Here is a 12,567-nt window from a genome sequence, read left to right as displayed (position 1 = left end):
ACTATCATTTTTACTATCACCTCTGGGAATTCTCAGAACACCCTTGTGGGGTAGATACTATTATTTCTGCTTTTGGGTAAATCCTATGAATTACCTAAAGTTATATAGTTAATAAATTACCTGGGACTCAAACCCTGGCCTGCCTCACTTTAAGAACTATGTTCTTATCCTTACTTTATACAGTGAGCCTCTCCTGCTCCTCCTTAAAATACTTATATAGAATGTGAAACATCTGAAAGCAAGAGATTAATAACTGGTAAGAACTGAGAGTTTTGGGGGGAATCACTTATTTTGGTTTTTATTGCACTTTAAGCTTACAGAAAATATCATACACTTGAATTTGTTTTCACTTGTGCAAGTAAATAGTAAAAAGTATTTATTTCCTTGGAATAAAATTTGTATAAGATAGACCATATTTCTTTCCTAAAACAGGTACTATACCATTTTAATAACTTGTGGTTATGATTTTTTAATTTAAAAAGTCATTTTATTCTGTTCTTTAAAACATCTCCTAATAGAGAAACCAAAGACTATTTAATTATTATATTTTAACCACTGTAAGAAAAAAAAATCTAGGCAGGGAGAGAAGAGAAAGAAAACTGGAGCTAAACCGGGAAACAGCACAGGAAATCAGACTGTTGATCCTGAAGAAGTCAAATATACTCAGCTCTTGTCATAAACTGGTAATGTTTAGAATTACAGCATGAATGTAAAGTTTAGAGATAATCCAAAGCTGCCTTAATAAAGGGCGTCTCCTTCTTTGTCCCCAGTCTTTTATTAGACACCAAAAGAAAAAAAGGAGTCATTACGCTTCAGAACATCTAGTATTTTGTTTTGTGAGCCAATCCAACCTTATTCATAGGAGAAACTCCTCTGCAGATTTAGAAGAAGCAGGTTACATAGCATATGGAATAAAGAATAATTTCTTTCTGGCCATTATAGCATAGAAAAGAGTGAATTGTAAAAGGGATTATTAAAACAGTAGGGAGAAGAGGTCGAAAACCTAATCTATTTAACACAATCCTCATTTCGAAAGACAGCTCCTGGAAAATGTAGTGATGCAGGCCAAATTTGAAAAAACATTATTGTTGTCTTAAATCTGTCTATTTCAAATAGCTCTTAAAGGAACAGAAGGCAAAAATCTAAACTGAACAACTAGCTAAAAAGTCACTTACTGTGAACCCCCTTTAAACCAACAATACTTGAAGCAGAATATCCTATCATTTTTTTTCCGAGAGAGAGCTTAATGTGGGCTTTATAATTGCATAACAAGCTCACATGTCAAATTTGACTGTAAATGTAAATGAAGACTTATTCCCTGGGATCATAGTCTCTAGAGCAGAAGGATAAGGCGAGCTGTACAATAAACTTGGATTAAAAGACAAAGATTATTTTTAAAAGTACGAAAAATTGCTAAAATGAAGCACCAAAAACACTTTTACAAGGGAGCTATTAAAAAGCTCGAAATCAGGAAACTACATGATCCTACTCAATGTTTTAAAAGGATTACTCTGGTTGTGTGGAGAATCAATTATGGGGGGAAGAGCGGAAGCTTGAGGGCTAGCTGGAAGTCAGTGCCAGGGGTCCTCAAGGGAGAGGATGGCTGGGACTGGAGGGATGATGATTGACGGAGTTAGATTTAGATGATGAAGACTGACAGGACTGAAGCATGGATCAAAGAAGTGAGAAAAAGAGGAGACGAATCAAGGATTACTAGTGGATCCCACCAATGAAAATGGGAAGTACTCAGGAAAATGTAAGACTGAGGAGTGAAATCAAGAATTGTATTTGGGCCCTGGCAGGATAGCTCAGTTGGTTAGATTATTGCCCGATAGGACAAGGTTGTGGGTTTGAGGCCTGGTCAGAGCACATACAAGAATCAACCAATGAATGCATAAATGTGTAGAACAATAGATAAATGTTTCTTTCTCTTTCTTTCTCTCTTTCTCTTTCTCTCTCTCTCTCTCTCTCTCTCCCCCCACACCCCTTAAAATCAATTAAAAAAAAAAAAAAGAATTGCACTTGGATCTGTTAAGTCTGAGATACCTACCAAACTATGATAAGGAGATGAGGTGTTGAAAGTAAATGCTTGGAGTTAGAGGAAGGTCAGAAGGTCAAAGTGGAGATATTTGGAAAACATTAACATATAGATGGCATTTAAATCCATATGACTAGATGAGCTCACCTAAGGAGTGAAGAGAAAAAAAGAAGGGAGCTAGACCTCCAGCATTCAGAGTCTAGTCAGGCACACGCTAGCCAGCAGAAGAGACTGAGAAAGAATGGACAGGTAGGCAGGAGGAAAATCAAGATAGTGTTTCTAATAGGAGGGAGTAGTCAACAGGATGAAATGCTGCTGAGGTCAGGTAAGACAGGTACAGAATGATGACATCTGGACTTGGTAACAAGGGACCCAGTCAATTGCAATCTCAGGGACATGGTGGAGACAACTGGAGTGGGCTGAGAGAGGATGGGAAGTGAAGAAGCAGACGCTGCTTCTCAGGCACATCCTTAAACATAATAATTCTCTTTTTAGATGTCACTTTGAATAAGGACTTCATTGCCTTTTTTTTTTTTTTTTCATTATGTCTGCACTTTGTTGGTAGCAGGGACTGTCCGTAACTTATTGATCTTTATATCTTCAGTGCCCAGTTCTATGCCTGCCACATGTCAAAAGATAAATAAATGTTTGCTAAATGAATATTTCATAGTTATAATTAGGACTGCTCTTAATCTTTTATTAAAGAAAAATCATCTTAAGATACTCAGCTGTGTTTTTATTACATGAATATGTTTTGTGGTTCTCTGAGGCATCAGGGTTTCCAATAATCAAAATCAAAAGCAATGATATTTTAAAATATGCTAATACTTAAGCTTCCAGGTAAGCATATTTAGATCCTAAGGTATCTCAGTGAATCTTATTGTAAAGTTCAAGCCTGGCTCCACCCTTGAACAAGCTCACTATTCAATGAAAAAGTCTTCTAGCCAAGGGTGCCTCATAGACCATGAACCCAGCACCAATAACTATCAATGACAATGATATACATGACAAAAGCATTATATACTCATGATGATCTTTTGTTTTGTTTTTCTGCAATGAAACTGTCAAACAAAAAAGAAAGGAGAGAATCAAAACAGTAAAACAGATATGGAGGAAATGTAGAAGTGAAAACACTATCCTTTCAAAGCCTTTAGAAATCACTTCAAAATGATGCTTGAAATGTATATCCAGGTATATTATAGGGAATTACTTAATGTTTCAATAATCATCTTGGACAGAAAACACATATCTCATCTTCATGTTAAAATCAAATTTGCTTTTTATATTATTTGTGTTCTGTGATAGTCTTAAGTGTAATTTATAGAAAAGGTTATTGAATAAAGGAAGTCTGTAAAAATACAAACAAAATTTTAAAAGCCCTGCTAAAAACCAAAATTTCTTCCACCTAATAATTCCAACTTTCCCCCAAATTTCCATCCAAACATAAGTTTATATGAGACATGTAAACAATATAGTATTGTCCTAGTCTAGCCTCAAAACCCCAGATATATTTCTCAAATATAAAATATATAATCAAACCTAAGTCTCTTAGTCACCAAACAAAAGACAGAGTGAATGTTCATTAAAATATCATCTTTATCTCCCTCACACCCACCCTACTCTTCCAACTGCTTCTGATTTCCTTTTTTTCTACTAAGTGTGCCCCCTCCTAATGCTAGTGGCTAGAAATCTCAATTCAACCCTATTTCCTTAAAACCTGTTGTTCAATTCTATAGATTCCAATCATCTCTAATACCTCCCACAAGCATCAACTTTAGGCCAAAATCATCTCTGGCCTGAACCACATACTTTTTCATAACTTGTCTGTGATCTTCTAGATTTGCCTTATATTCATCATGCACAACAAGGCCAGAATAATCTGAAAGCATAGCTCCAATCACCTTAAGTTTCTACTCTGTGTCTCCCCAGTGTTGATGAAATAAAATCCAATCTGTTCCTATCTGCCTTCCCTCTCTAAATCCAACTACATTTTTTTCTCCTGCACGGCAAATGAGTGGAACAGGGTCTTCCTTACAACTCTCAGAGCCTGCTCTCGCCTTTCTACGGCTGTCCATTCCTTGCTTATGACATTCCCTCTGTTGGAAATGTGGTCCCCCATCTAGTCTCTGCCTGTGAAAATCTTGCTAAAATCCTTAAGGACCCCAGCATGTTTTTTAGACCAGTAGCATTAATGGATCTGCAATAAGAAAAGGAACATGGCATTTGTCTAATAATCTAGCTCTATGCAACTAGTAGCCAAAAGCTCAGACTGCAGAGTCCAATTCAAGGTGCTGATTTGATTGATGAATCTTTAAGAGGCCTAGTTAACGAGATTCTCTCTTCCTACATCCTATATTACATTACTAGCCATGGAAATGCTAGGTTTGGCCTTAGCTGGCAAATATTACTGGTGGAACTTAAACCAGTTCTTCCTAAAGATTTAACATTGGCTCTGAAGAGACATAATCCCACAACAGAAATTATAGATCAGTAAATAAACTGGGAGGGAGGGAAAGAAAAGAAAAGCAATTCTTCCTGGTAAATCTGACCTGAGTTATGCCATGTTTTTCAGCTTCAGTTTAGCTGTACAGACACAGCCATTAAATTACTGTATTCTATTCCAGACCTGCTCTTCTAGATTTTTACTTAAGTCATGGGAAATGTCATATGGAACTAGAGGTATGCGGGAAAGTCAAATGTAGGATTATATACATGTTTTCTTTATGGTAAAACTTAGCTCATCTTAAATGCAGAATTGCCCAAAATATCACATTTTAGGGACATCTTCTCAAATACTCCAAATACATTTGGCCCAAACTGGCAAACAAGTGTGATGAACTCTGGTGCCAGGCCTGAGCCACTCTTGGTGAATCGTTAAAATGACCTGGCGCTGGTTTATCTGAAATTCTCATTCATCCCCCTCTGCTGGCTTGATCACAAACATCCACAATAATCCACAAACATCCACAATAAGCGTGATGAGCATGGCTCCCCTGATACAAATGGAGCAAATGGAAAGGCTTGGATACAGTCATTGTCCTCTGGTAAGCTTTTCTGTAAATCATTCCAAGAATTCTACGCCCCTTTCCTTTTAAATTCTTTTCTTGAACATGTTCCAATCCTTCACATATGTTCTTTCTTTCTCCTCCCAATTCTGGTGCCAAAATTTCCCGTCTATCTTTGTAGGCAATCTGGCTACTGCTTTTCACTGGGAGGAGCATCCTCCTTTGCACTGAGCACCTGGTCATTTGAATAAACTTTTCAATCATATTTCAACATGGGGCACAAACTTTACTTGATAAAGGGCATTTTAAGATCAAGTTCAGCCTGAAGATAGGCCTAAGTTAAAAGTCAGTAAGATAAACCTATTTAAATTAAACCTGGCTGCATTTAAAAAGTGCAACAAAAGGAATGTGCTAATGCAAACTCACTGTTTTACTTAATAACATGTCAGCTGACAGTGGCAGCTTTGTGCTGGCAAGTCTGGATGCTAGAGAACAAGGTCTTCTGTAGTATTTATAAGGTAGATTATTGAGTGCACACATTCACACAAAACTGAGGGCAGGCAAAAAAAGGAAGAGATAAGAAAAAAGTAAGGTTCTCTGCCTTAAACCACAATTAATCAAATGCTGAAAAGTTCTGCTGGTAGAATGAAAGGCTAAGGAGAGGAAATTACCTACCCCTTGACCTGTGAGATCAGTGATTTTAAAAGATCAATACATTAAAGAGGGCTGACATGAAGGATATTACTTTGGAGGTTTAAATAAAACTGTATGCTTTCAGGCCCTGGCTGGTGTAGCTCAGTGGACTGAGTGCTGGCCTGAGAACTAAAGGGTTACCGGTTTGATTCCCAGTCAGTGCACATGCCTGGGCTGCAGGCCAGGTCCCCAGTGGGGAGTGTGCAAGGGGCAACCACACAATGATGTTGCTCTCCCTCTCTTTCTCCTTCCCTTCCCCTCTCTCTAAAAATAAATAAATAAAATCTTAAAAAAAAACAAAAAACCTTTATGCTTTGACTGGCCAAATGGAGAGAGACTGAGTCCTAATGCAAAATTAAATGTAAGTATATTTGTACAAACTTTCAAAAACACTATTACTTTCCTAGAAGACATTAATGAAGGCAGGAAAAGTAAACCAATAATTAGAGTTGTCAAGAGAATGTCTTAACAGAATCCTTCAAGGTACCTGCTTTCTGATCTTCAGATGGAGAATGAATGGCCAAGCCCTTGCCCTGAAATCCATCTATGAAAGACATTTTATGTAATTGTTGGATAAACATGATAATATTATCTGAGCCACCACATTTGAAGCTCTGGGCAAACATTTAAAAAATAAATAAATTGACAGGTGCAGCACTGACAGTCTTCTCAGAATATTTTGATAGGATTTTTGTTAATACCAGTAAGTTACTCAAATGTCAAAATAAAGCCAGCTATGTTACTGAAAAATTTAGCCAAGATATATTTTAGAATTTCAGGCTTTAATTTTAAATATAGTTTTAGGATACATTTGGGAGAATTATGTAATTTTAGTAATATATGCTCATTTAAAATATGTTGAGCACATATAGACCACACAATCACAGACATGAATTTAGGATGACTATAAAGTTGTAACTTGTGATTTTACTTATTTAGCAACTTGATCCCTCATCCAATATAATCTCTCTGTAGAAAAAAAGTAGCTTTGCAATATATCCTAGGTATCAATATTATTTTATCTAAACTTATTCTGCAAACTATGAAAATAATGTTCCGGTTAACATTTTTTATATAAAATCAATTTGAAACTACTTCTGTATTCAAACTAAGTGGGAAAACAACTTTTAGGAGATATTTACTCAAACTATACCATTCCTGAACTCATAATGTCTCTCTCTCCCACCCTCACCCTAGTCCCTGTTTAAAAAGGTTCCCAAATTAGCATTCTTCATTTCTTGTCTAAAAGTAGAAAACTTGAATAATGAAAGTCAATTAGGTTTGTCTTGTTTGTTTCCAAGTAAAGATTGCTTTCATGAACCCTAATAATTTCATATACTTGCTCAATTATGTCCAAAGAACTTATGTATTTTGTCTAAATCATAGTTTCCTAAAATTCCTAAATGTACTTCCCTGAAGCCTTAGTTAAAGTGGATTAATTTAGAAGACAAAATCCAATGGACAAACTAATGGATAAAAATAACTCTCTGATATTTAATTTAGGAAACTAACCTGTGGAAATTTCTAGCCCTCAGAAAGCCATTAGAGCAGGAGTAATAGTCATAACCTTGCACAGGCTCATGCCACTTGGAGACGCCTGTCAAGCCTTATGCACCTTCCTATCTGAGCATAGGAATTGTGGGTGCAGTTTTACGTGAGAACAGGCTTGACCACCAGAAACTTCTTCCCAATTACCTAACACATGCCAACATATTTCCAAACAGCAGCTACAATTTAAAGTCACGAGCCCTACTCCTGATAAGGGTGGAAGGTGTAAAACACCAAGTTAAGTATCGTTCCACTGGACGATAAAAGCTCAGCCTGATGGCTACTGGTGGCGACTGTTAACTATGCCAGTGGGGAAGCCCTGGTCTGGCCAGAGCCAGGAGGGGCACTGAGGACACATTTGTGGGAGGCTTTTCTGAAAGTGCCAGAGGATCCTGCAATAGTACCAAAAGGGTGTACAGTCACCTGAAGGGTCCCTCATTTATTTTTCCCCAATCTCTTCCTACTTTTCAACCATCTGAAGTTAACATCATCAGCCCTTTCCTGGGCCCCAGTGGTTGTACAGATCAGTGAACACCAGGGGCCTCTCTGTCACCTCACTCTCCCTGGGTACAATCCCTTCCTCCTGTGGGCCTCTTTATGCACCTCATACCTGCCAAGTGTATGGCGTCTGTCAATTTTGCTGTAATCAACTGTACAGTTTGCTTGTTGTTTTCCCAAGGTTGATCTGCTGTCCCCAAAGATGCCTCTCTGCCCTGTGTGTCAGTCTTTCTTTGCTCCCGAGGTCTGTTTCTGACTACAGGTTGGTTTTTTCCTGCTGGCTTCTTTCTTTCCAGCCTCTGTTTTTCTCTTTACATCCCCTGACCTACCTTTCTCCCACTGTCATTTCTTCCTACTTACAGCCCTTGGAACAGGCAAGCTTATCTCTCCATCTTTCAGGGCTGAGTTTCTCTCTAGTGTCTGCCTCTATCCCTCAGCCTGCCTACCTGGCTTCCCCCAGATGGCCTTCCCCTCTCCATGCGGGTGCTGGTTTCTTTCCTGCAGGTGCACCTGTCTGGCAGTACATATGCAGTATTGTATTTCTTGTATCTCATTGCATTCCAATTGCTGGTGTACACTGACCTGCCAGTCACACGAGACATTTTCCCTAGGATTTCATGGGGTGTAGGAAAGTATGTCTCTCCCTCTGCATGCACTCCTCCCTCCTCTCCCAAATCTGAGTGTTTCTCATTTATATGCCTCTTTGGTGGGTAACATATGTGCCCTGAAGTGTACATCCATGTGTCCACTAAAGTCTGTGAGTGCCCTCCTGACAGCATGCTCATTTCTATCTCTCCTGATGTTTACATGTGCACTATCATGTGAGTTCATGTATTTTCCAAGCTGTGCACAACTGAATGCCTCCCCCTGTGTGCATGTTCATGTAGCGGGCCTCTCTGAAGGTGAGTCTTCCTTGGCCCAGGTTCACAGGCTCCCAGTGAAACAGGGTTCACACTTCTCCTGTGGCTCTGCCTCCAACTCAGTCTTCCTTCTATGCATTTAAAGTGCCTGGCACTAGTGGGAGCTCAACAGATGTTAAATCTCCACTTTTATCTGAATAACTGAGTCTGCATCTGAGTCTCCTTCTGTGCCAGTTTTCTGAGATCAGTTCATCGGAGCGTGTTTCCTTGGTATAGACTGGGCTATTTGTCAGGATACTCTGTGTCAGGATACTTATATCTCCCTCCAGCTGTCTCTCCTTTTCGACTAAATGTTACTCGTCCTCATCTGGTATATACCTCCCCCGTGTGCAATGTGTCCGCTCTGGTCTCCCTCATTCACACACAGTACTGCATGCCCAGAAACGGCTTCCCCATGCGGGAACCCTGGTTGCGGTGCCTCTTTTCTGTGGCTCTTTCTCTGTCCCTCACTTTTTTTTTTCAACGTGAGAATGCGTTCCTGGACTCGTACTCCAATTGCGGTATATGTGCGTCCATATGAGCCTTCGCTGTGAGTTGTGTGTCCATATGTCTCCCTCCGGAACGCGCGGTGTAACACCACGGGATGTAGTATATCCTCCCCAACCCTCACCCTCTTTCAAAGTCTCTATGTCTGTGAGTCTCCCCGAGACGCGGAGCTTCTTTCGGGTACGGGTACGAGGAGCCTCCGCGAATCTCTGTCCCCAGCAACCGAGGTCTTGGCTCCTAGGAGAGGGCTGGGTGTGTGTGGCTAGCTCCCTGGATTGTGGTGTTGGTGCGTCTCTGCCAACGCAAAGCGCCTGTGTCCCCAAGTCCCTGGGAGTGCAGCGGGTGAGTGTGCCTCCCTCCTCACTCGTACGCGGAGCGCCTGTGTCCTGGCCTTTCCTAATACACTGTGTGCCACCCCCCCATATGCGAAGTGCCTGTGTCCCCCATCTCTGCGAGTACACAGTGTGCCCCGCCATACACAAAGCGTCTACGTCCCTAAGTCTCTGAGAGTACAAGCTGTGCCCCACCTCTATACACGCACCGCCCGTGTCCCGGTCTCCGCAGTCCACGATCCCTATGTGTTACCCTCCAAACGCGGACTGCCTGTGCCCCCGGGTCCTTCCGGAGTTTATTACCGGCACGCTGTAACACCCCAGTCGTCATCCCACCCCATCCTCCGGTCGTGAGCAGCGTGGTTATCTCACTTGTCTCCCTGGTACCTCTCTCCCTCAATGAGACAGAAAAAGCCAGGAAACCCACTGGCGCCGTCGGAAAGTCCCGCAGAGGCGGCACTACGAAGATAGAGCAGCGGCTGCCTCGGCCCCGCCGCCAGGGGCCGCTCGCCCGCCCGCCTCTCACCCCCAGCACCAGCCTGGCCCAGGACGCCGTCGTCAGCGACCCTGCCCGGCCCTTCCGAGCCCTGCCTTCGCGGGCGCTGACAGCAGCGGCGGTAAGCCACGGCCCGCCACCCCCACGCCAAGTGCGGGGGTTCGGGGAGGCGCGGCCCGGCGGCAAAGGACGGTCCTCCCCATCCGCGAGCCGGGCGGGTCAGCCGGCCGGCAAACTCACCTTGTGGCTCTGGTAGGTCTCGAGCGCCCGGATCGCCGTCTCGGTGAGCTTCACATGCAGCACAGTGATGTTGTCCTGCCCCAGCCGTCCGCACGACAGCCCATAGCGCTGCTCTTCCCGCAGACCCGCCGCCCCCCCTGCCGCCATTTTAAACTCCCCGGGGTGCCGCTGCCGACGCCGCTCCGGCTCTAGTCTCCTCTGCGGCCGCGGCTGCTCGCGCTTCTGCAGCCGCCGCCACAGCTACGGCCATCCCGCTGCTGACGTACTGTCATATACTGCGCTCAGCCAGACCTCAGGCTGCCACAGCCGCCACCCGCTCCTCCCTCCTCCACCTCGCTCCGCCCCTAGTTCGTCTCATTGGCTCCGTTTCCCTCAGAACCTCCCTCATTGGCCGCCATCCTCACGGGGGCGGAGCCCAAAGTCGCTGGAGTTTTGCTCTCGGGACGGGACGTCCGAGAGGTGAGAGGCTGACGTCGAGGTGACGCGCTAACTTAATCACATCTTACGTCACGTCTGGTCGTCCCGGCTCACCAGACGCTACTGGCCAGCCTGACTAGGTGGGATCCCCTGCTATTTGGGTGTTCAGGTTTCCTGATCTGGTTATCTGGAGTTGGAACCTTGCCCCTTGGGGGGAGAGTAGTGGCGGGTAGGGGAGAGTCCCTTCCTGAGCTGGTGGTCTTGAGAGGAGGAGGCTCACCCAAACGTGTGTCGGAGTAAGGACTTCGTCCCCCGATGGCCACAGGGAGCTTTTGGAGGTTGATGTGTGCGTATGAGGGAGGACATAGTAGGTGGAGTCACTGGTGAGCTTCTCAAAACTCAGTTTAGTACTATGTTGAGCAGGTGGAATTTTCACCCTAAACTTGAAGTTCCCAAGTCGACCCTAGACTTTAGGTTTGTGTTAGAATGCGTGGAACATCTTAAGTACAACACTGTGCCTAAGGCTTAAATGTCTGTGCTGTGGTGGGTATGGTGTTATAGAAATTGAATTTCAAGGTCTTTCCCGGCCATGACCGCTTGAATCCTGTAGGCACATACTCCTTTCCGGTTGAGTTCGCCAAGGGCAGGGTTGTGTGAGCCTTGTTATGGAGAGGCGCCCTTGGTTGGGGTGGTATCTCCTTTTAAAGGACCGTGGGAAGAGTAGAACCAGCCTCCGCCTAAATTAAATTAAACATCGACACCTCCCATTTTCTGGTTCTGTTTGAGTTCTGTCCATTTTATTTGACAGGGATGTGGGAAAACCTAGCTGAGGTTTAAGCTATTGATGTTAAGTGGGGAAGATGGGGGTGCGAGGGTGTGCGGAGGCCAGGCATATTTTCCATTCTTCACCAAGCTCCGTGTGTAGGCGTGGCTAAAGCAGGAACCTAATCTGAATGCTCTTGAGGCTGTGTGTGGATAGACTGACAGGTTTCCCGTTAGGGAGAATGAATTAGCTGGGTGATCAGAAACACCAGATAAAAACAAACCATTGAAAACCTTGAAACTCTTGAAAGGCAGTTTTTAAAAATGACTTGAAACTATATTGAGACACTTGTTGTTTTCCTCAGATTGTAAAACCTTGTGTTTTACAGGGATTCCCCAGAAAAATTTATAGGCAGTATTTCCCATCCTTTTAAAATGGATAGGGCTAGATTTTCCCAAAAGGTCCAGGTGGGAATTTGGGGAGTTTTTCATTCTTTACATCCCCCCCAATAAAATCCCTTCCTCAGCTTCCTCAGCCTACAGGTACACTACCTCTTGATTGAGGTTGTTAAGCATTTTATGTGTACAGTATGAATTCAGAACTAATTCTTCTTCCATAGAGATGGGTTAAGTGGAAACATCTGTATGAAATGTTGGTTACATCACAGAAGAGCATATTTTAAATTGACTGAATTTCAAACCACCAGAATGGGCTAGCTGTTAAGACATGCATGATTCACACTTGTTAATTTAGTTTACTACAGGCTTAATGATATAAAAATTCATTGTATAGATATATCAGGCAATCACCCAAAAATTCAAAAAAGATTTTATACTGGAATTATTTGTATGTATGTATGTTTACTTTGATAGTGAAGTATTTACTCTGACATATCTAAAGCCTTAATTATTTGTCAGGGGGAGGAGTTTCACCAGGACAAGTAAAACCTGTATCCCACTGCTTTTCCTGTGAAGTTGGGTAAATCCCCTCCCACATGGCATCTTAAAATGGCCTTCTCTTACTCAGAACTTCTGATGACATCCGGGGTGGGGGAGGAGCAAGGGTGGTTTTCACTGCAGCTTTCAAATGTCTGACCTGCAGCCACTTTCTAGTAATTAATTTTCTTTTCTT

General features: G+C 42.7%; 1 protein-coding gene across 1 annotated transcript in view; it reads right to left on the bottom strand.

The window, feature by feature from the left end:
* ELL2 (elongation factor for RNA polymerase II 2) overlaps positions 1-10,750 on the bottom strand; it is a 78,902-nt gene extending 68,152 nt beyond the window's left edge. The window contains exon 1 of the mRNA XM_024563576.4: positions 10,257-10,750. Within this exon, the coding sequence (XP_024419344.1) occupies positions 10,257-10,403 (147 nt within the window). The 5' untranslated portion in view covers positions 10,404-10,750. The remainder of the gene's footprint in view (positions 1-10,256) is intronic.
* Between the last annotated feature and the right edge of the window lie 1,817 nt (positions 10,751-12,567).

Source organism: Desmodus rotundus, chromosome 1, assembly GCF_022682495.2.
Source record: "Desmodus rotundus isolate HL8 chromosome 1, HLdesRot8A.1, whole genome shotgun sequence".
NCBI lineage: Eukaryota > Metazoa > Chordata > Mammalia > Chiroptera > Phyllostomidae > Desmodus > Desmodus rotundus.
The sequence above is the reverse complement of the archived record's forward strand: the minus strand, read 5'-3'. Positions and strand labels throughout refer to the sequence as shown.